The following is a 23600-nucleotide window of genomic DNA, read 5'->3' on the forward strand; positions in this document are numbered from 1 at the left end:
CTCCACAGAATGTCGCCAGCATGGTTTTAATGAATGAGAGAGTCTGCTCATGACAGTCTTGAGATACTCCGATTCTAATTATCCTTCTCTCTTCAATAGGTTTAATGATGAAGTTAAACATATAAAAGTTGTAGAAAAGGACAATTGGATCCACATTACAGAAGCCAAAAAGTTTGAAAGCCTGTTGGTAAGAAGATACTTATCTTCACAGAATAAACACGTTTGTTTTTAAATGTATGTCATTTTTTAAATTTGTTTATGAAACTTTTACTTCCCCCCCCCAATAGGAATTAGTTGAGTACTACCAAATTCATTCACTGAAGGAGAGCTTCAAGCTGTTAGATACAACGTTACGGTACCCATATAAATCCAGAGAGCGGTCTACCTCCCGAGCCAACACACGCTCTCCAGGTAAGGCTTTCATTTCTGGGTTTGTTTTCTCTCTTACTCAGATCTTCTGTCCACTGACTGTAATCCTGTTTGGACATTCTGCCACAACAAAAGATACCGTCATCTTAGCGGTGCTTCTTGTTTAGCTGACCAAAGCCTTTGTAGAACTGCAAGAGTGAGTTCATTCATAGGTCATCGAGACCAGCATCCACAGAAAAGCTCCAAGGACTCCCCAGGAATCCATGAGTGTAGTGAACCCTGATTAAATTGCATTGTTCAGCAGTTGTTATTGCATCGAGTAGAGATTTCACACCAGCTCATGTGTTCTGATCATGCCCTGTGGTGGTAGGAGCAAAGCTGCAGTGTCCTCTGGGTGGCCTGTGGCCAATGTCTGCTCGTGATCAGCTTTCAGACACATGCACTAGGTTTGTTTGTTTATTTAATTTACCTTCCAGGGATGTCCTTCTGCCCCGTTTCATTGGGAGTTGAAAAGTGTGGGCTTTGAATTAGATTTGCCAAGGCAGAAAGAACTGAGCCAGGCTGGAATTGATCTGACCTAACTTTGAATTATAAATCATGACATCCTTACCTAAACCCAATTCACACACGTTCATCTATTTACCTGAAAAAAAAAAACAATTAAAATCCCATACATCCAATCATGCCTTTAATACATAGCAACAATTCTGATAGTTTTCAGACCACTGTTAGAATGTTCTGGGGACTGCTTTAAGCCATGAAAAATGCTGCCTTAACACAATTGCACAACCTTACAATTTATACTGCTCTTTTTTCCCTTTCCCTCTCTCTCTCGCTCTTTTTTTTATTCCACTTTGCAGCTTCCTCCGCTTCCTACAACTTTTCTTTTCTCAGTCCTCAGGGCCTCAACTTCTCTTCTCAGACCTCTACTCCCTTCTGGTCAGGTACTTCTGTCTTTCCCCCTATCTTCTACTCTCTCATGTCACAACAGATGAACGCTCTCTGTAGATTGTATTACTACTAATGTCATTGCTTTGAGTGATGGAAAATGTTTTTTGTTTTTTTTTCATAAGATTTAAACTGTTACACAAGTACTGTATTTTTTTTTTTTTTTAATTTTTTAACACAAAGTTGAAAGCAGACTTTTAACAGTCCAATTCCTTTCTCTCTGTCTGCAGTGTTTACACCCAAAGTCATAGGCACAGCCGTAGCCAGGTACAATTTTGCAGCTCGTGACATGAGAGAGCTCTCGCTAAGGGAAGGAGACGTTGTGAAAATCTACAGCAAGATTGGTGGGGACCAGGGCTGGTGGAAGGGAGAAGCCAATGGCAGAGTGAGTAACTCTTTCTTTCCAATGATGGAGCTATTTTCGGGGGGGATGGTGCTGCAGCTTTTGTCAGCTCCAGTTGAAATTGGTTACAAGCATGCATAGGGAAAGCTAGGGCCTACTCCACCACTAACCCCATGGAATACCCCATTAGATAGTGGTACATTGCTTCCCTGGGATGAAACAGCAAGCAGCCTTTATATCCAAGATAGCTTTTGTAAGCTACTTTGCTTCCGTTTCCACAGATCGGCTGGTTTCCTTCAACGTACGTAGATGAAGAAGGAGTGCAATGATGGGACAATTAACTTGGACATCGTTATTATTATTTTTTCTTTTTTCAACAAAAGCCATTCCTTTGTACAGCTCTCAGAGAGCCAGGATGCTTGAAACTCTCACGAGTTTAAAAGGAAGCAGCTTCTGTGGAACTCTTTGCTGGAACCCTGCCTAAGCTGTCTGTGGACAGTGAAGATTTCAACTTATGTTCTGGTTGTAAATATATATATATATATATATATATATATATGAATCTACTTTATTTTTTAAATGCTTTCCTAAAAGGAAAAACTGGATTTGAAGATGCAGTACCTCTTTGCAGAGTGAAGCAGGATCCACAAACCACAAAATCTCTATGGGAGGAAGCCACGTCACGTCTTTGTGCAGTCTCTGGGTATCTCCACATGAAATTAAATGTATTGGAAGGAAAATATATATAATAATTTATTTAGCATTTGAGTTATATTAGAAAAAAAAATATTAAATTAAGCTTGCTTAACCGATAAACAAATTATATTTCACTAGAACGAAAAGACTGTACCTGTACTACTTAGCTAGCCAAGAAAATATGCCTTAGTAGTCACTGTATAACCATCTTCTATCCAGATTTATATGGAAGGAAAGTACTGATCAGTGATGTTTCAAAAATAAACAAATACATTTTAAAGTGCTGCAAACTGATCTTAATCTTCAAGATGGCTACAATGTCAGTTGTCTGGCCCCTGTCACATAATTTGCACAATTTGGCACGGGACAGTATGACTTGGCAGTCCTTGCAGTGTAGAAGCCCTGGCTTTCAAGTGCATGTTGTCTGAGATGCAGGGCATCATCTACAAGTTAACCCAAAGGGTACTGCATTCTTTATCCTCAGTCTGTTGTGAGTGGAAGGTCTAGATGTCTTGCAAGCCTATTATGAATAGATTTCCACAAAGTCAATGCACACCTCCCATATCCCTGTCTCATTTCCAGGAAGTTCCCTGATTTTAACTTCAAACATTATCTCAGTAAAACACCACTGTCAGCTATATTCTTCCCTGACCAGAGGATTTTCTTGAGTAGATAAAACCTAGCAGATTAGCCAACAATATAAAACGACTTACAAAGCAGCACATCTGGGCTGTATCTATATTTACACACAACAGAGCATTGTCCAAGTTATTATACTGTATCAAAATATACCTCCTCCATAGTAAAGAAACAAAGTTTTGCCACCCGTGTTAGAAACAATCTCAGAAATGTTGTGTGTTACATGGCATCTGTCTGGGTCATCTCTCCCTCAAGTGGAGCAGGCTTCCCTACACTGTATGTAGTGTGGGAGGTGTGGATCAATATATTGGATCTCAGTCTAAAACTCCAGATTTCACCCCCTTTAGAAATCATTTCAAACAAATAAAAGCAAGATATTACCATGCTGTTATTGCTGGCTAGCGGGACTTAAGGAATTCATGTTACAAATTTGTGAAAAACTTTCTGTTGCTACTTAACCCTCACGTTGAAACAGTGTTGCTTTAGAAATGGTTGCTATAGGTGAAGATCTAATTCTATTAACAATAATACAATTATTTTCAGTGGGAAATCCATTTCAAAACAACATGTTGCTGTGTGCTGCATCCCAACATCAATAAATTTAGAGAAGAACTTTTTTTTTCCCCATTTCTGCACTTCAGACTTTTGCATACATACATACATACCTACCTTCCACTCACTCAGCCTACCCAAGTGTGCGTTATCTGTTCAGTGGTGCAAGAATGTCTTTGTTTTATTGTTTTTGGTTGTGTAATTTTTTGACCAAATGCCAGAATGATGTATATGAATATTTAGGGGAGAAATATGTTGTATGGTGCCAGAAATCTTGTATATATGTCAGTTAAACCTTGCATTTGTTTTAAATGGGGGAAATACTATGTAAATTCCTATTTTTTTTTTGCACTGAACCAACATGAATACCCAAAATGATTCATCCTTGCACCTTCCCAGTTCAGGAGATGGGAATCCCTCGACCTGACAGGGTCGTTTTGATGCTCCAAAAAAAAAAAAGGGGGTGGGGGTTAGTTGCTGGTTGCATATTCGTAACCCATTGCATGTGGTTATAGATATTTTAAATTGTCATTAAAACCTTTGAAAATCTAATTACGTGTACTTTTCGAATGATAGATTTTCAATTGAGGTTTTTACAGCAAATAAACATTGTTTTTGCTTACTTTGCAGCCTGAGATGGTTTATTTTATATGACAAAGAGCTTGCATTTACGTCCTGCCTTGATGTCACGTGTTAAAATCAGTCACATTTGAAGGCCCAGACAGTTAAGGCTGAACTTTACTTTGGATCAACATCAATTGCCAATTAATGAGCTAACTGATTAGAAATGTGCACAGGAATGTTACAATTCATAAAGGCGGGGAAGTTACATTTGTGGATTAAACCCAGAATTCTCTAATGTAACAGCTTCAGCAAAATTATGATTAAGTGTATTTAACTTTGTGCTTAAATACATTTAATCATAATTATAGGGTAAACTTAAGGAGCAAACGAAAACGAGACCCGAGGCCAGTATTATTTTTGTTAATTTTATTTTTAATCTGCACAAAATTACATTAACTATCTGAATATGTTTTACATTTTAAAATGATAAGGGCTGAATTTTCAGCAACATCTTCAAAATGTTGACAAAAGAGGTCTCCACATATCAGTGCCTTCATACATGTATGAACACATTTTAACATTAAGGGAATACAAAGAAGAACATGTTCTGTATGTTATTGGTTGTATTTAATGAGATTTAGACTTGCATCCTTTCTTGTAGTGCTCAGTTAACAGACCGTGCAGCACCTTCATGAATACAGCTGCTTGATTTTCAGCACCGACTCCTTCCACCTGGTCTCCTGGTGTGTGGCACTGATCCGCTGGGCTTCTGGCTCTTCCTCTGTCCTTACAAGCTCCTTCTCATACTCTCTCTGATATTTCTGCGTTAAAAGTAATTTTATTTTATTTACCTATTCAAATATAAAAATGACCGTCACAATCCATTCATTCACATTTAATATGTAACCAGAATAGCTGTATTTTATCCATAACTTAAACACTCAGTCAAAATACAGAAAGAACATTTCTTGAGTTTATGTTTAACATCACTGTGCACTGTAATGTACCTGATAAGCGGAGTCTCTCGCTTCCATTGCCGATACATGGCCCAGCGTCGTCTTGGCTGTTTTAATGGAGGCCGTTTCTCTGGTGAGCTTTTCATCATTTATCTTGGCTCTCGACTCATAGTACAGGATCCCTGGCCAAGTTCTGAGATAATACAAAATGAAATGCATACAGCAACCATTAGCCCTGGAAGTGCTACACGTTCAGTGTCTGCACAGTATAACAGTGTATGTAGTCCAGAATGACATCTAGTACTAAATCTTTCCCACTGATTGGAAGCAGTTTCAATAATAATCACATAAAGTGCAGGTGCTCGGAGATGACAATGCTCCTGTACAGTACAGTAAATCTCTCTGGTGTAGACCCAGTGTTGTTTGATTACCGGCTCCCCCTCTGAGTTAATGGTATATACACTCTGTCCTCCAGTGGAAGCCCTGCTTTTTTTCTTCTGATGAGGGTAGTCGTCTTTGCTTTCGTAACTTCAACTGCTAAAATAGGAAAGCAAAACAAACAGGAAAACATTTTAGAGCTACTTAAACTACCCCCCACCTCACACAAGTGAAGAACTAGATGTATTTTACATTATTCCTTATTCTGTTTTTCCTGCTAATCAGTTGACCCGCTGTACCTTATTAACAGATCTCTCCTTGAGAATACTAAGAATTGAATTTGTGAGGGCAGTATCTGTTTATCTTTCCATGCGTGTATATGGAGTTCCTTGCATTGGACTTACTTCCAGTTTGAATATCGTCGACCGTCAGAAAGTCATCCAGTTTGAGCAGCATGTTTTCAGTGAGAGAGGCAAGAGCTGTCACAAAGTCCTCTCCATGCTTAATCACACAGTCCTGATGGAGGAAGACAGAAGCGAGGTAGGTTTACATCAGCTTTATTTCAAGAATTGCTAAACAAACATCGCACTATTTCTGGGCATCTTCAAGAGGTTGTTTTTTTTATTTTGGTGGGGTGGAAAGCAGAAGAATGATCTTTTAAACACTGCAGATCTTGTTTGTGCCAAACACAGTTTAAATGTGTAGCACCAGGTTAGACAACCAAGTTTTTTTGCATTCGGTAAAGTTAACTAAATAAACAGCTCTACTATTTTTGTTTATTTTCAAAGATTTTGTACTTTGAAATACAGTAGAATACAATTGGATTACACTAGGTTATTAATACTAGTCCTGGGGTCAACATAGCATGTGTTTGTTTAAATGTGCTTTCACAATTAAACCAAATATTGTATTAGGGCTGTCAATTAAATTGCAGTTAACTTCTGCGATTAGCACATACATTTTTTGGGATATACATTTTTTTAACGTACTACTGTCTTGTCCCTCATAATTTCCTGCGGCACCATTTTAGTGCATGCCAGGACTGAATGAGTGTATTTTTAAATGATATTATTTACAAATATGGAGGATATAACTGTTACTCGGTGAATGTTTGTTTTGTTTAAGCAATTTCAAGTTATTAATAAGATAATTTAAAAAGTATTATTATTATTTAAACAGCGATGAAAAACATCAGTTTATGAGTAAAGGAAACTGTTAATTGTAAATGCAGTAAGGTGAGTAAAAAACAGACTCCATTGTGATTTAGGAGTTGGTACAAACAATTTAACAACAATGCTGGATTGTAATATGCAATTAAAACCAGATTAACAGATTCATTTTTTTATGTGCTTGACAGCCTCATTTTAATATAAGCCATCAAATAACCTTATAAACAATAGAGTGAAACACAGCACAGCAGAATGCGTGTTATTTATTTCAGACAGCATTATTTGCTTTTGCATGAGACCTTTTCGATATATAGGGTCGATTTCACAGACCTTGATTAGCACTAGTCTTGGACTATCTAATGTTATATTGGGTAAGGCAATACACGATTAATGATATAGGGAATCAAGGTTTGTGAAACCAGCCCATAGTCATTTCAAATGATAGTTTTAGGAAAAACTACATATACAGTAGTATGGTCATTTTTGCCTCTGCATACATTTCAAGCTGTGCATGTTTGTGTACTGATACATGTGTGGTAGGTCCTGTCCTGGGTGTAATCTGCTGTACAGTACTGGTAGTGGGATATTAAGTAAACCCTGACCTGGAGATTCTTTTTGCTGATGTCAATTGCAGTCAGATGTTCCGTCAGTCTCTCTTGTTCCAGGTTACACAGACTCTCCAGTTGATTTAAATTTCCTGGGTGACCCAAAGTTGGCCTTAAACTGTCCCAGTGCTCAGTCTAGAGATATAAACAATAATGACAACAATATGAAAATGACTTTCAATGCATTGTTTACCCTAAAACGACAAATTTACTTTAAGTAGGTTTGCACAGAGGGATGAAGTCTTGTGAACTCGTTTCACACTCTTCATGCTCTTGGACCATTGCTTTCTAGGGAAAGGGTTGAATACCGTACTTCCACTTAACTCACTGTCTAGTTGTGCTGTACCTGTCTGTTGATGCTCTCTTGTAGCCTCTCATGTAAGCTGTGGTGGATTTGGGCTGTGGTCTCTGCCAGCTGGTCCAGGTGTTTCTTTGTGAGTTCAGCAATAAGGAGAGGTGGCACATGGTACAGCTGCTGTTCAAACTGCTTTAACTGCTCTCTGAAATCTGAAAACATTCCAGGTCAAACTACATCATGTAATTTTGTTTGTATATCTTTGTGAGCAGTTTTGTGAATATCTGGATGAAGATAAGAATGTTATTAAGCTTTTTCATCCTTAAATCCAGTCTTGAGGATAATTTAGTTTCAATGAAAAGGGAAACAGAGGTCGCATAACTACGAATTACTCCCATTTTCATTTACTAACATTTTTTAAATCGGACACCACCTACTAAAGATGGTGACCTGCAGAATAATTAAAAGCAACCCTAAACAGCTGTGCTTTCTTTTATGTGAAATACTAACATTGATTGATTTCTTCATTCTACAGTTTTTTGTATGACCCCAGATCAACCTGTTTTTGTTTTTTGGGTTTTTTTTTTCAGAACAGAAATCTGGAAACCGTTATGGAAAATGAGAGGTTAATTTAGTCAGTATTCAAATTCTTAGCACATTGGTAAGCACAGTTTTGTGCTGGTCCAGCAAATTTACAGGTTCAGACATATCTCTGTTGATAAGCAGAGAACCACCAGTAAAAACAGTTCTTGGTAGAGCTGGACAATTACTGACAAGGGGAGTTTCAGTCTAAAAGAAGGTCTAGCAAACGACACTGTATTGAATCAGCAAACCAAACTCAAAACCTACAGTTTTAAGCATGCCTTTGTTAACTTTAACTCAGGTCTTGAAACAAACTCTGGATGCCGATATAGTTGCTTTTAATTCACGTGACTACACGTGTTACCTTGCAAGCAGACATTGTGATATTCCTCTGCCTGGGAGTGGTAGGACAGTAGTTTCTGGTTTAACATCTCTGCAGAGTTCTCAAAGGTCTCCTGGATATATTCTGGCCTGGTAATGGTCCGTTTCTCCTTTTTCTTGTAAAATTCCTACACAGAATCAACAGTATGGCTGATATATAAAAAGATGCAACAAAATGTCTACATCACTATAGAAGCCACATACTTTGGTGGGAAAATGTGTATGCTCAGATATAAAAATGGGCAAAAGTGCCATTAATAACTGCATTGCATACAATATGCTTCTGATTTAGAAATATGTCCCAAAATATATTTGATATCTATCTATCTATCTATCTATCTATCTATCTATCTATCTATCTATCTATCTATCTATCTATCTATATATCTATATATATATATATATCTATATATATATATATATATATATATATATATATAATCTTCAAATGTAACACGTTAGTTAATTGCAGAAGTTGCATTATTTATCCCACTCTATGCATTTTCTTGTGTAGTAAGAAAGGGTGACTTATTACATTGAAGTTATAAATGACATATTAATACTTACCTCAGCCACTAACAGTAGGGCATCATTACTCTCCCAAAGAATACCCCATACAATGCCTTTGAAATGACTGAAAAGGAAATACGTTTTTTTTAAAAACACACATTATTCAAAATGGTTTAATAAATGCATTTCAATAGCGTATATTAGCGTTAATCTTCACGTCCCTAATCAGAAATTGAGGAATAGCAGGGTTCTAACAGTTATCAGGGTAATACTTTTGTGTGGATGCTGCCTGTTCACTATGAGAACCCATTGGAAGGATACAAGTTAAATAATGAATAGCAGACAATCATACTGGACTGCAAACGCTGTTTAAACGCACATGATACGTAGGTTACATAGCCACCACAGATAAGCTTAACATTGTTTTACTGGTTATAGCTCAATTGGTCTCTTGAGCAGTGGGTTTCTTTTTACTGTAGTTGTTATGTTGCAAATTCATAAATTTACATTATGGGGTGATCTTAAAAGCAGATCTTAATACAGTCACCCTAAAATGTATAAACCTAATTTTATTAGCAATATTAGTAAGTCTAGAAATCACCACAGGAAGAGAATCCTGCTGAATTAGTACAGAGTTAAAAAGTGGCAGAATTTAGATCATAAAAAACAGTCCCTGTATACATTTTCTATTGAAATTGAATTGGCTACATTTGATACTGAACTTACAGTTGCTCTTCTTCAGGCTTGGATCCAAAAACCTGGAATCTTTTATCAAATCGGGTTGGTTTGGAGAATCTTTTGACACTAGAAAAAAAACACACACACTAGAAATAAGTTTAGTTGACAAGCAAAACAGTAAATGATTCACTTGTGTGAACATGGCATGTCAGCTTATTTTACTTTTTGTTCGGTACAAAGCAGTATTTGAATGAGAGTTCAAGATCCTACCCTGCAGATGAGGCTTTCCTAAGAAGAATATCAGTTTTCAGATTAATGCTGGAGGTATGAGATTTCTTGTCGCCCAAAACAGTCGTGCTGGGCGAATGCGGTGACGACAGTTGCACTCCTGTTTAAAAAATAAATCTAAATCAGTCATTTAAACAGAATTCTAAAATCAATCCATAATAATGTTATAAAACGATGCAGCAATACCCAATACAGTGGGCATTCCTTACTACATGATCCTAATGCTGCAAACCGGTTATATCTCATACACATATTGGTAGCTGGGTCCTGAGATTGTATGCAGATCTATGACTGGCCATATAGCTTGAAAAATATACCTGACGCTTCTGGTGCTTTTTCAAGTTCAAGATAGACTTTGGATTTCTGAGTTCTAATAGAAAAGAAAGAAGACTGTGATTAAAAACTCAGTCATACGCTGTGGTAAGTACTGCATTAAATCATCTGGACAGGCTTCATGTACTGTAAAATACTGTGGATGACTCCGAGAGCCGCATCCTCTGTAGCAGGTTTGCCCATCCTGCTGGGCTGCAGCAGACTGTCGCAGGATTGGGACCCGACTTTGCTCTCCTGTCTTTCAGAACGAGTGGCTGCAGCAAAGGGTCCTTGTAGGGGAATCTCAGGCACACTGGGTGCGGAGGGGAGGTCCTGTGTACCAGAACACAAAACACAATGACAAACAGTGGTCTAATTTTATATGTCAAAATGAATACCACAAACAACAACAATGCATTTACATCTTGGTGGGAGATGTTTCTCTGCTCCTATGAAAATGTGTTTTAGAGCTTGAGTTAGTTCTGTCTGTCAATCAAAACATTCAATTCTACAGTCAGTAGTAAAGTAAAAATCCTAAAAAAAAAAAAAAAAAAACTTTCATTAAGCTAAAAAGTAATAATAAACATAATGTGTAATATATTACAGTAACAATTAACAGTGTCTATTACGAAAAGACCATTATAGTACTTTTTTGGACCATGCCTTTGTATACGCTAAGCAGTATTATCATCCACCCATCTTACTACCATAAGAGGCAGCAGTGTGGAGTAGTGGTTAGGGCTCTGGACTCTTGACCAGAGGGTCGTGGGTTCAGTCCCAGGTGGGGGGACACTGCTGCTGTACCCTTGAGCAAGGTACTTTACCTAGATTGCTCCAGTAAAAACCCAACTGTATAAATGGGTAATTGTATGTAAAAATAATGTGATATCTTGTAACAATTGTAAGTCGCCCTGGATAAGGGCGTCTGCTAAGAAATAAATAATAATAATAACAACAATACTAATTTACTGACCAGCAAGCAGTCAAGATAAGTGCTCCTTTTCTTGAATTCTTCCATGATCATCTGGGTAAAACTGTAAAGCTCATCGGGGGTTACTGTCTGTTAAGAAACCAAAAACAAGCTTTGTAAAAAAAAAAATATATATATATATATATATATATATAAAATAATAATACTATACTTTTGTTTCAATTTTGGGATGATGCGTGGTTATCTGTGAATGCCAATTGCCAATGAAAACCTTTCACCACCAAGTAAGTTTAACTCACCTCCTTGTCAACCCTTGGCTTGGCACATGCATCTATCTTCTTTTGGAACTGTTCCAGGTAGCTGCTTAGACTTTCTGCCTGATAGTTACTCTTCGTCACCTGTAATCCAGATACAAAGACTGATTTCACAGTGTTGCACTATTCTTGGACTACCTAAGGCACCCATTGGTCCAACCACAAGTCAAACAGGTAAACTGTATGCTGTATAAAATTGGTTTAGTCTGACCATTATTGTCTTAATTACAATCTGAACATTAATGCTTCCCATGTTTTTGTGCTCATTTTTGAATACTGATCATTTAGCGAGTCAAAACAGATTCACAGGCTGTTACAGTCGATAAGTAAACTTAACATTTTAATTTAAAAGCATGTACGGAAGTGCGGATGGTTTGTGATTAAAGAGTTGAAGTCTTCTTGTTGTTTTATGTAATTATTTTAATGTGTGACTCCAGATGGATTATGTACCGGTACTTGTTATTTATGTAGCGTGTGACTGAATGCAAATGATGAATGTTGGCCTGTTAAGGTTCATGACAATTTTCTGGTGGGTAAATGGATAAATATAAACTTTTCACCTCCAATTTCATCTTGACTTGGGTGTTTATCAGAAATCGTTGGATTTTTTCAATGAAGTTCAGATCCACTGTCAGGTTGTGGAATTTATCTTCAAATTTATGGACCACCTCAGTCGCCTTTAGAAAAATAAATAAATAAACCCTTTTATTCAAGTAATGGCAATCTTTTGATAACCGGTAGAATTAGAAAATGAAACATGTGTTTTGTCTTCAAAGCTGCCCGCTAATAAAGTGCCTGTACCTGTCCAAGACATTTGGACTCCATTCCTTCCAGTTCTAACATCACAAACTCTTCTGTATTATCGATTCGGCCTGACATTTTATCCAGACGTTTTCGGAATACTTCAAATTCATCAGGTGTAAAATTTCCTCCTTCAGAAAATAACCTAAAAAAAAAAAAAAGCAAATGACCACCAATAAAGCCAAAATAAATTCCCCGCTATACGGTATGTCACTCAAGTAGTAGAAATTTGACTTCAATTGGTTAGCTAACATTTTCTTTGTTGGTTTGAATGTAACCATTTTTTCAGACAAAAAGCACAATACATAAAAATGTATATACCTAACTGATTTGATAAACTCTGCATTGGAGTCTCTCAGTCTTCCCAGCGTAGTCTCCTGTTTCTCTCTGAACTGTCGCAAAGATGCCCTGATGATACCCATGTGCTTGTCTAAATCAGTGTGCAGAGAGTCGCAAAGTGAAGCCAGCCTGGAGAGGAGGAGAAATATCATAGCAGATTAGGAGATAACAAAAAATTGCGAGCCACATTATTACAGCATGCCCCTATCCACACTGAGAGCAAGGTTCGAATGAGGATAGGCTGAATCAATCCGATGGGTGTTCCAAAAGGACACATCATGAAAATATTAATACCAGATTACTGACATAATACAAATATACAGTAGTTTTGAAATATTAATTATTTTCCTGAATTCGTGCTCATATATAGAAATACATTATCAGGATGCAGATCAGTGGGTTAGATCTGCAAGTGGCACTCACCATTCAGACTTGGTAGCATTTACAAAGACGTCTTCCATATCGTAGATGTATTTCCGGAAGCCCTCTGTAAGTTTCTTTTGTTCAGCGCGGAGTGTGACAAACTCAGACTTCACATTGTTCAAACCCTCAATGACTCCTGTACAGTGTCTGTCCACTCGTTCTCTATGGAGTACCAGTTCAGCTGCAGGATAAAAAATGAACAAGCAAGGTTATGGACTGGGGATGAATAACAAAAACAATTCAATTATTAGTTAAACACATTTTGTTAATCCGTTTCTGTGACTGATGTCCGAGTTGCTTATTTTTTATGTTGCTGACTGTAATATTTAGTTTCATGCAAAATTACTGTTTATTCCTTACATTTTTTTTTTTTTTTTTATGTTTTACATTTTTATCTATAGCAATGATCACCCAACCACCATGTATTTTTGGGTGTGTGTGGCTATCTTACCAGCTCTAACATTGTGGATGTCCATCTCGATTCTTTGAGCCCTCGGCTGATGAAGATGGTATCGAAGCTCTAGTTCGGATTTCAGCTCATCTTTTTTAGCAGCAACAATATTCATGGAGTTGGACATCGCTTTGTCAAACCAATGCTCCATGTGTTCAAAGAACTCCTGTCTAGTCCTACAAATAGGAGGAAAATAAGCATCTCACTTTCAACATACCTCTATATTACATGCTTGCAGGTACAATGCATATAAGGTAGCATAATCTTTGAAATCTAAACAAAACTGAGGCCGAATTTACCTTAGTATTGTATAGGACAGACTCATATGACTGTATACCCTTCTTGTAATGATTTACACATAATTACCTTCTTATCAGATCTGAAAGTAAACTACTTGTCAGCACGACTGTTTCTACATAAGGAGGTGGTTTGCCCTGAGAAGGATATTCACACATAACATCTTCAGGGCATGTCAAAGTGTACGAGTTTCCGTTGGATGTTGTGAAGACTGTGGTTTGGAAATCATCCTAAGAAAAATAAATTAATTAATTAAAATAAGACAGAGAACTTTACTACAACCTTTTGGGATCCTATTACGCTTATTGGATATAATGTCATGCACAAATTATTCTTCTTTTAAAAACTGTGTACATGCTCTAAATAATAATTTTTAAAGTGTCACATTTTAAACATTAGATGCGAGTTTTATTTAAATGTCATGTAATGGATACAAATGGGCTAACTTTCTAAGGCAAGGTCACTGTGGACTTACAGGGCTGAAATGCATTAGGGTTTGGGATGTGCTCACAGGAAGTCGAGTCAATGTGATCGCTATAGTGCAGACGCCAGTATTTAAACTGGATTTGCCTCTACCAGGGTATTTTACTGACCACGAATAAACCTTTTCTCTTGCGCAAACTAAACTTTAAAAAAAATATATATATTTATGCTTTTAAAAAGTATAATTCACACTTCTAAGTTTTAATCACAGCAGAAAAGATGTATCTTACAGGCTGGCATTGCTGAACCAACTACATTATCAGTAACCATATTATAAATATATGGAAATCAGACAGATCTTACTACTGATTTCACTCTCCGTTTTCCTTTTCTAAATACAAATAAAAAGAAATAACAAGCAAAAGGTCAACGCTACATAAATAAATGGTAAGAATACGCATTCACAATAGATCAATATCAAATCTGTTCAATTGGAAATACTGCAGAAACCGAGTGGTCATGTTGAATAACAGATTTATCAATTTATTGTCAATTCGTTACCTTTTGATCCGCGAGAGAGGCATCCTTTTTGGGGGACGGTGTATTAACTCGTTTTGGAAGAGAGCCACTCTGTACTGCAGTTGTGGTGCTTCTCTTTTTGTCTCGTGAAAGTACATCTTGAATAGCTGCTGAGGTACTTCGTCTTTTGTGCTTCTCCAGTTTTACTCCTGCATTTCAAGCAACAGAATAGTCTAGTAGAAAAAGCTCTAACAAGTTGTTTTATCATAGTCAAAGGAGTGTACCATTTAGAGATACACATACCAAGGGTGGCCAAACTTCCTGACCTTAGGAGCCGCATACCAATATTTTTTCTCAAACTTTAGTTGCTATCTCTTGATGGCATCAAAATACAGCCTACACAGCCTTACAGTTACAGTTTCTGTGTAATTTTTTTAATATAGTTTATTAAAAGTCAACACTCTGTTTCTCCATTATTTCTGATAATACTGTATGCATTACGTACCATAAATAAAATATATTCTGACTTAAAGCCTTGGTTTTCATCCTCATACTTTCATTTATTACTCGTGGAGAGTTTATTCAATGGCACTGTCTCCACTAAACGAACGAGCACTTTATTCAAAATTATGAAATTGACTTTCAACTGCACAACAGGTGTTCTGAAAATCTGTGCAACCTAGAAATCTGAGCTACCTGCACAAACTACGCACGCAAATCCTCACCTAGATTTTCTGAAGTTGAGCTACTTGTTAGGATGCTTTCTTCTTCCTGAAGGACAAGAGAAAATATTTTAAAGGCTTGTCAACATTGAGCAGGACTGGAACAAAATGAGAAGCAAGATCAGTATTCCTGGAACCACTATTTTAGTCTAGCTCGGTAGACTGCACAGGCATGCCTAACTCATCGTAGAGCAAACCATTCTAAACACAAGTGATAGCAAGCCCCTTACCTGCTTAAAGATCTCCCTCACATTGAAGTAACCACTGACTGCTGTGCAGTACTCCAGCAGTTCCTCTTTTACCATTGCAGGGTACGACTCAACTACATCTACCTGTTTCTGGTGGAAATGTAGATAGCTGGAACAAAAAACACATACAAGAAATATTTAACCATTAAAAACAAGGAACTGAAGAAGGAATTGAAGTCTAAGTAATAATTTCGTTAGACATTAACATTGCACCATTAAGTGTTAGTACTCAATAAGCTGGATCAATGGCTTACGTTACAAAAACAATTAATTATCTTTGAAACGTTTCTCTACGTTTAGAACCAAGTAATTTTTTTTACCACTGCTATAGCAGGAAAAAGGATCACTGATAAGTAGACATTTTTTAAGTAAAATACACTGTACTGATAACATTCACCTTATTTTATATAGTCCATGAAATGGATTACCTTGTTTTGATTTCTTCCAGATAGGAAAAGGTCTTCTCCATAGCGCTCTTCAAAGTCTCCTCTGTGCTCTCCTGCCTCAGTTTGTCCATCAGAATATCCAGGCTGGCTTCCTTTGCCTGGAGAGGAAACAAGAATGTCTAATATCAACATTAAATGATGCACTGAATACGGTAGTAGTAGTAGTAACAATTTCTGGCTGCGTATATAAAAATTTAAATAAAAGTATGTTTAAATCTAAATTAAAACTGTTGAATTCAGAGATTTACTTTCTGTAGATCAATATCTGCATCTGCTTAACAACACAGTCACTGGATTTTAATGAGAGCCAGTATTAATAAAAAAAAAACACAACTCAGCATCAACACTAGATCTCTCAACACATGTATACATGTATTTATTTATCTATTTGAAGATCATTCCAAGCTACTACAAATCACCTCTGGCTGCCTAATACCAGACCTAGAACACTGTATTCAGCAAGGTTCATCCCACAGCTTGCTCAATGAGCAAGACAAGCCCTGAATTGCCTCACCTGGTTCTCCTGGTCGTGCGAGAAACGGATCTCATCCAGTTTGTTTTGAAAAAGATGTTCCTTTCTCGTCAGCCCTGCACTGTGCAGTTCCCACAGGTCAGCAGCCCCTCTAGCAAACTTAAGCAGTGCTTTATTCTGATCACGGGTAGTGTTCGCCAACACCTCAAATTCTTTCTGCAGCAGCAAATCAAGGAGGAAAAGCACCACAACCAAAGTATTGTGTTCAGATTCTAAAATGACATGTTTTAAAAACAGGAAATCAAGTGCAATACTTACAATAACAAGATTACTACATCCTACGCCACTGGTAATTGTGTATACAGCATGTACCCACTGTATTTCATGCCAGGAATAAGGATTCACTGATCAATATTTTATTCTGTACGAAGACCATGAACAAAAGACTGCTTAGTATCAATTTATTCTGGTTTACTCACTTCCATGGCTTCCAGTTCTTCCTCTCGTTGGTGCTGACAGCTCCCAACCAGTTGAAGGAGTTCATTGTTCACAATGTACTGGATGTCTTTCTGAGACAACACATGATTGCTCAGCATCTCTTCCTGCACAGAACCAGAGGTACTGGTGAAACCAACGTTAGCTTGGGCATATATATATATATACACACAGTCTAACTTCGCTATAACAAACTCTTCTTATAACGAACCCCCTTTTTTAACAATCCAAGCAGCAAGAACCGTTTTTTTCAATGGAAATTAGCCCTATTAGAACTATCACTTTTACAAGATAAAACGGATAAAGCAATCTTGATAGTGACTGACACGGAACTTTCTCCAGTGTGAATGTGTTATTCTCTCCATGAAAACAAAGACCTTGGTAGGCTAATTCGAAGATAAGGCTGATTCATAGATAACCTTTTCTAGTGCGAATCATGTGTGACGTATGCAACCGTTGCCATCTTCACACAAACTGCAACCATGGTAACAGGTGTGAGGAGGTAACAAGACTGAAACAGCATGCATTGAGAAAAGCACGAAAAATATGAAGCAATCTACGCTGTTTTTCAAGAGAAAGGGTATGTAATTACTGTATTCAGCATGTAAGTATAATGAAGTGAAGATGAAGCCCATTTATCAGTACTAGGTTTCCTCTCCTATTGATTTCCTCTATTTAACAGGATGCTTCTATTGCCTGCAACACAGTAAGTGAACTTATAGTGCTTAACATGAGTCAAGTGGGTAACATTTGTAAACCCAAGCAATTCCACATGATGTCTGCTTACCTTGAATTTCTCAACCTCTTCCAAGCAGTCCTGCCACAGATTTTCATAGTGAGAGTGAATTCTTTTCATATAATCAATATGCATTGCATCTGAAATTAAGAAATCATAGCAAACATGAGCCATTCTGATAAAACTGAGCATTCGATTTTTGAATGAATACAACTTAAACACATATTTTACATGCAGTCTAATTATATCTATACATCTATTAAATGTACAAAACTAGAAATAATGTTCTACCACCAATTAAATAAACATATACTACAAAAACTACAAAAAATCCAAATTCTTATTTGAATAATACAGACTGCATTAACTGTAGCAATGATGTGCCCTACTTTAAAGTCAGTTCTGATTAATAAAAATAAGTTTGATAGTTTGGAAACTCTCCCGGGTTGTTGTTTGTTTATTATTGAATCAATGTCTTTAAACAACTCATGAGTCGTAGTTTTGTTATGGAGGCCAATGTTTCAGATTCTTACCTATTTGTTCATTAATTGCTGACAAGGATGAATTCCATTCTGAAGCCATTGATTTAGTGCACTGAGGAGGTGAAATATCACTGCAAGCAAAAGGCAGAATGATTATCGTTCAAAGAGAAAGAAGATTCCAGACAAGACAAACAAGTTATGTTTGGCCCAATGTTTTCCACTGGACTATGAAGTATAACAGTATTACTTTTCCCCTTGTTCTTGTCTGCAAAACCCTTTCTTCCGTGTATACAGCACGGTGAAACTATAAGGTATGTAAGGCATTTAATAAATATGTGGGAGGGGTTAACTTTTTAGTCAAAATGATTTCAGATACTGTGCTCTATGTAGCGTGCATTCATTGTAACCTTAGTGACAGCAGAATCTTCATTCGTCTTTCACTCATTAATTCCTGCGTTTTCCTCATCAAGTCAAGTTCCCTTTGCACAGCCTCAGGCTCATGGTTCCGTATGCTGCTCATAAAATTGCTAAAAGAATTAAGCAGAGAAAAGAAATAAGTTTCATAATGACAGCAGCACCTCCCAACCACCTAGCACAAGCCTACAATATGCTTTATAAAACACATATCTGCATAGCGCACATTTACGATAAATTCTGTGCTATAAAATGTGAAGCATTACCTACAGTATTAGAGATTTCTTTTGATAAAGAATGCTTATCAATTTAGGTAGAATACAAAGTTATAAATACTCCGAGCTACAGACTGTACACTTTGCTGTATTTTCACAGCCAGTTCCACAGATAAATGAAACTCATCTTACTTGAATTTCACCAATGCAGCTTGTCTCTTGATAGTCTTCCAGTCCTGCAGCCTCTCCTTCCATCTCCTCCGCTCCGAGAGCTCCCTCTTCAAGTCTCGCTCCATGAGATTCACATAGAGCTTCCCCACTGCTCTCCGATTGGCCAGGAGTGCCTGGTTTAACATCTGTAAAAACCTCAAAATCATTACTACAGTCAAACCTGCTTAATACTGTATAACACTTGTTAATGTCACCAGACTGAAATGCCCCGGACAGAATATAACACGTCAATAGGGACAAGCGCCTGATAATATGACTTGGATTATTATCAATCACAAGGTTTACATGCAAGTTACTGCACAGTATTGAAATGTTCCAGATATGAAGTACGGTAGCACAAGGTATCATACTGAACAACATAATGTGTAGACTACTTAACTGCACTCCATAGTACTTCCTGCATATAAGAAAAAAGACTGGTACAACAGTAGCATCAAAACCTGCATATTCAATAAAGGAATACATGTAGCATGAATGTAATTAGTCTTTACTTATTTGATATATAGTAGTGAAGTACAGTATTTATTCTATAAAGCCACATAAAAGACAAAACTACTTGAACATGCAGCATTCAAGATATTGGTTTTCATTTTATTTGTACACAAAGTGAAATAACAGGAATGGAAATAAGACTCCCATTGCATAGCAATTTGATCCATTCTTGGTTTTACTAGGAGTGGTTAAAGGTAAGGGCTTGATACCAGGAGGTCCCCGGTTCAAATCCCCGCTCAGCCACTGACTCGCTGTGTGTGTCCCTGAGCAAGTCACTTAACCTCCTTGTGCTCCGTCCTTCGGATGAGACGTAAAACTGTCCTATTGTAAGTGACTCTGCAGCAGTTGCTGATGCGTAGTTCACCCCCTAGTCTCTAAGTCACTCTGGATAAAAGTGTCTGCTAAATGACTAATTAATAATAAAGTACAGTAAGGCCTTCGGATAATGTGCCATCATTTTAAAGTATTTTTTGTTTTCATTCTTACCATAGATTCTTTGTCAATAAACCGGTAAACATCAGATGGCATCAGATATGAGATTTTCTCTAGAGTCCCAGTGTATGCTTTCAGTATGTTTCCAATCTGTACAGTAACAAAAACATTAAAATGGGGATTAACACAGAGTAAATAAAAGGAATTTGATTAAGTTACTACTTTAGAAAAAAAAAATCCTACCACTGTGCAAGTCTAATGATTATGTTTGTATCTCTTTCTTTTTTGTGGTCATATCTTACCCTTGCAGCTCTCTTAGACTCATAACTGATACATGTCTCATCCAGATCTTTGATCCATTTTCTTCTCTCGAGCGATATGTGGGTAATAGAGTCCCATACATTATGAAGCCCCTGTAACAAAGCTCATGTTAAACATACCACACTTGAAAGAAACAGAAAGACAGCATGTATGTAACATTATATATATATATGTTTAACTGAGCTACAATCACCTCGAGAGTGAAACGTTCCAGATCAGAGTCATTTTCAATCTTCTGGAAAACTTGCTGGATCTCACCATCAGATTCTGACAGCCTGTCCAGCAGGGCTTCTCCAGCTTCCATAAACATGGGTTCAAAATCCTTTAGAAATTCAGAACAAACCATTCTACATGATTGAAGTTTGTAATAATAAATGAATCAGTCGGTTTAGGATCTGTTCTTTACTGTATGTAAACTAGGAGAAATGTGTTTTGAAGACACTGCCATTATTAATAAGAAGAAGAAGAAGAAGAAGAATACAGCTTTTTATGCTGTAAAAATGTGCCTCACATCTGTAAGCTACTGTATGTAAATCATCAACCTTGAATGTTCCTACAGTACCTACCTCACTCAGAAGAATGAGTTCCTGCTGTAGGTTAGACACTGCATCCTCGTGTCTCTGCTGTTTACTCAGGGACAGCCGCTGAATAATATCTGACTCCGGTTTCTCAGCAACTGTGTTAAAGAAATAAAAGAAAAATAAAGACAGCATTTCTACATTTCTTTTAAAAAAAAAAAAAAAACATTTTATATCAACCGGGTCTGGGACATGCAAATATTTACAGGTCACTTATATTTCATTGTAGGGAAGTCCATATGCTCTAGAAACTGATAATACTAGTGCATCTCAAAAAGAATTATGATAGATAAGCTCAAACAAACTCCATTCAAGACAGATCAAAACTCAAGTACCAGGACCAATAGATCGTAAGATGTCAGTGGCACTCCTATCCAGACACACAGTGTTGATAGACAAGTCAGTTATATTTACCGACAGGATCAGAAAGACCTCTGACCTCCCGAGCTGCAAGCACGTCTTCACTTTCCTTTGCTCGTCTCAAGGCTGATAAAACCTCTTCTCTGAAATTGCAGAACAGAAGCGATGGTCAACTCAGAACAGAGCTATAGCAATGGTCAGCTTCACAACAACTCAGCTCAGAACAGAGCTATAATGACAGTCAGCTTCACAACTCAACTCAGAACAGAGCTATAGTGATGTCAGCTTCATAACTCAACTCAGAACAGAGCTATAGTGATGATCAGCTTCACAACAACTCAACTCAGAACAAAGCTATATTCATTGTGAATTAGCATAGGGTTTATAACAGGTCTGCCAGGCAACCTCCTCTTTATAAAACAGCGTTCATTACACAATCAAGGCCATTTAACTATAGCCCTTTTTCAAGGTCAGTCATTCTTTACAAGCACAGCAATATCAGCAGTTTTTCATCCTTTTTTTATTATTCACAATTGTGCACCCTGCAGTGAACATATTTAATAGATGCCATTACTCCTTTTGATTAAAGCTCAACAGTAACTGTATCTTAGAGACCGATCTGGCCACACTACCTGTGCAGCACTGGATTTTCAGTAGATGTATTGTTTGGCATTTCCTGCACCCACTGCCTCTGCCGCTGTGATAGAATCCCCCCAGCCGCAGTGTCGAGATCCCGGACCAGGGGAATCTTCCCACTGTCCAGGGAGACTCCATATGGGTAAGATTTACTGCGAGCCTCGCCCAGAGCCTTGACCAGCTGCACCTATACAAATAATACATATAGTAGAACCTTATATGAATCGGACACAACCATGTACAATTCTTTGTATCAAATGGCTTGCATTTGATAGTCTGTATCGGGTGTTAAGGTCATCATTAAAATGAATTATCCTGTTCAACTATTCCGATTTAACCATATTATAAAAAATACAGTATAGGTCAGGGGGTCCAACAGAGTGGATATTAGTTTGTATGGCACAGAATACCCTCCTATATTTTTCACTATCAGATTATTTTAAATATAGTATTAGACTGCAAAAATTACTGTATCCCAAGTGCAATTTACAGAATAAAACCCTCCACTTAACAGACACCAATCGCTTGTTTCACAGTCCTAGATTAACACGAACCTTCCACTACCTTACTTAAAGTAACATTAGAAAGCGCGACTCGGGATCTGAGAAACTAAACGTGTATCTTGAACTGTACCTCAGCATCAAATAGCTGTCTGTAGACCTTTCCACTGCGGACCACGTGTACGTCTCCCATTCTGGTGAAGAAGCAGTAACCAACGGGACCTTAGGCTCTGAATGCACCTATATATATATAAACAACGGGGTACATTAGCATAAAACAACAATGCAGGTTTGGAGAGATCTAGGTACAACCAATTTTATTATTATTTTTTTTTAAATTCTTCTATTTGGTGCAGTGCACTTAAATATCGTTAGGTGTTATTTATAAAAAGTGTAATTAATTAATACTAACAATGTATCTAAATTATAATTTTTTTTTTTTTTTTTTTTTGTTAGGCACGCCCATACTATGTTTCCACAGTGTTTTGTAAATCGTATTTCTGGTTTAAAACACGGTACATTTTATTAGCCGTGTTCATCGAGGTAACAGTGATAATACAACATTTTAACATAAACGTTGGAAGCCAAAACATTCAACTTTTTTTATTCTGTTTTGTTGTAGTGCAACATTTACTGTAAGTTCGTTGTTACCAGTTCGATAATACAGTGGCCATGCATACTACTAGTGCTCCATAACTAGTTACAATTCAAATACATAGGAAGTTCACAATAGTGATTATTATAGAATAGTAAACTATTATTAGTTACCTTCCAAGAACTTCAGAAATCTACTCCCAAAGTGAGTCGATCCATTTTTACTTTAGCAGCTGCTTATCCACAGCAGCGTCCTTGTGTTACTATGGCAACGAATTGTAGGCGCCATGAGATGACGCAATTAATGCACAACTGCTTTGTGGGAGTTGTAGTTTATTTTTATATTCGGCGCTTGGGTTTCATCAAATCGTTTTACCCTATCAGCACACTCCGCTAATCCTGCTCACACAGAACAAGTTCAATTTTGTCGAGTTAAAGCAGGAGTTCGGTATTCAAAATATTA

General features: G+C 37.2%; 2 protein-coding genes across 5 annotated transcripts in view; one reads left to right on the forward strand and one right to left on the reverse strand.

Annotated features, from left to right (window-relative positions):
• The window catches only part of LOC117396942 (guanine nucleotide exchange factor VAV2), a 157117-nt gene extending 152948 nt beyond the window's left edge, over positions 1-4169 (forward strand). Inside the window, exons 24-28 of one of the 2 annotated variants that reach the window (XM_059005559.1) lie at positions 100-187; positions 288-411; positions 1230-1313; positions 1548-1702; positions 1942-4169. In XM_059005559.1, coding sequence (XP_058861542.1) covers positions 100-187; positions 288-411; positions 1230-1313; positions 1548-1702; positions 1942-1989 — 499 coding nt within the window. In that variant the 3' untranslated portion in view covers positions 1990-4169. The remainder of the gene's footprint in view (positions 1-99; positions 188-287; positions 412-1229; positions 1314-1547; positions 1703-1941) is intronic. The other variant, XM_059005560.1, reaches the window with a different exon arrangement.
• A 336-nt stretch (positions 4170-4505) lies between these two features.
• LOC117974018 (coiled-coil domain-containing protein 180-like) lies at positions 4506-23599 on the reverse strand. Of its 3 annotated transcripts, XM_059005545.1 has the most exons (38): positions 23312-23596; positions 22677-22783; positions 22040-22230; positions 21462-21550; positions 21036-21145; positions 20663-20791; positions 20451-20561; positions 20203-20298; positions 19186-19349; positions 18772-18891; positions 18416-18495; positions 17934-18022; positions 17131-17253; positions 16694-16867; positions 16162-16277; positions 15716-15842; positions 15489-15534; positions 14806-14972; positions 13891-14051; positions 13525-13700; positions 13074-13254; positions 12633-12779; positions 12312-12456; positions 12071-12187; positions 11496-11594; positions 11239-11325; positions 10414-10598; positions 10271-10323; positions 9936-10053; positions 9714-9791; positions 9045-9111; positions 8461-8605; positions 7566-7726; positions 7217-7354; positions 5850-5961; positions 5499-5604; positions 5119-5260; positions 4506-4932 (listed from the first exon to the last, which is right to left on the reverse strand). In XM_059005545.1, exons 2-38 carry the CDS (start codon positions 22734-22736, stop codon positions 4801-4803), a joined length of 4542 nt encoding a protein of 1513 aa, XP_058861528.1. In that variant the 5' UTR covers positions 22737-22783; positions 23312-23596; the 3' UTR covers positions 4506-4800. The 3 variants fall into 3 exon arrangements, 2 of the variants coding, with proteins under 2 accessions (XP_058861528.1, XP_058861529.1); XR_009309603.1 differs by lacking the exon at positions 4506-4932 and having other exon boundaries at positions 5129-5260; positions 5415-5604; positions 23312-23599; XM_059005546.1 differs by lacking the exons at positions 22040-22230; positions 22677-22783; positions 23312-23596 and having other exon boundaries at positions 4507-4932; positions 21487-21555.
• Between the last annotated feature and the right edge of the window lies 1 nt (position 23600).

This window comes from Acipenser ruthenus, chromosome 31 (genome assembly GCF_902713425.1).
Source record: "Acipenser ruthenus chromosome 31, fAciRut3.2 maternal haplotype, whole genome shotgun sequence".
NCBI classification, from domain to species: Eukaryota; Metazoa; Chordata; class Actinopteri; order Acipenseriformes; family Acipenseridae; genus Acipenser; species Acipenser ruthenus.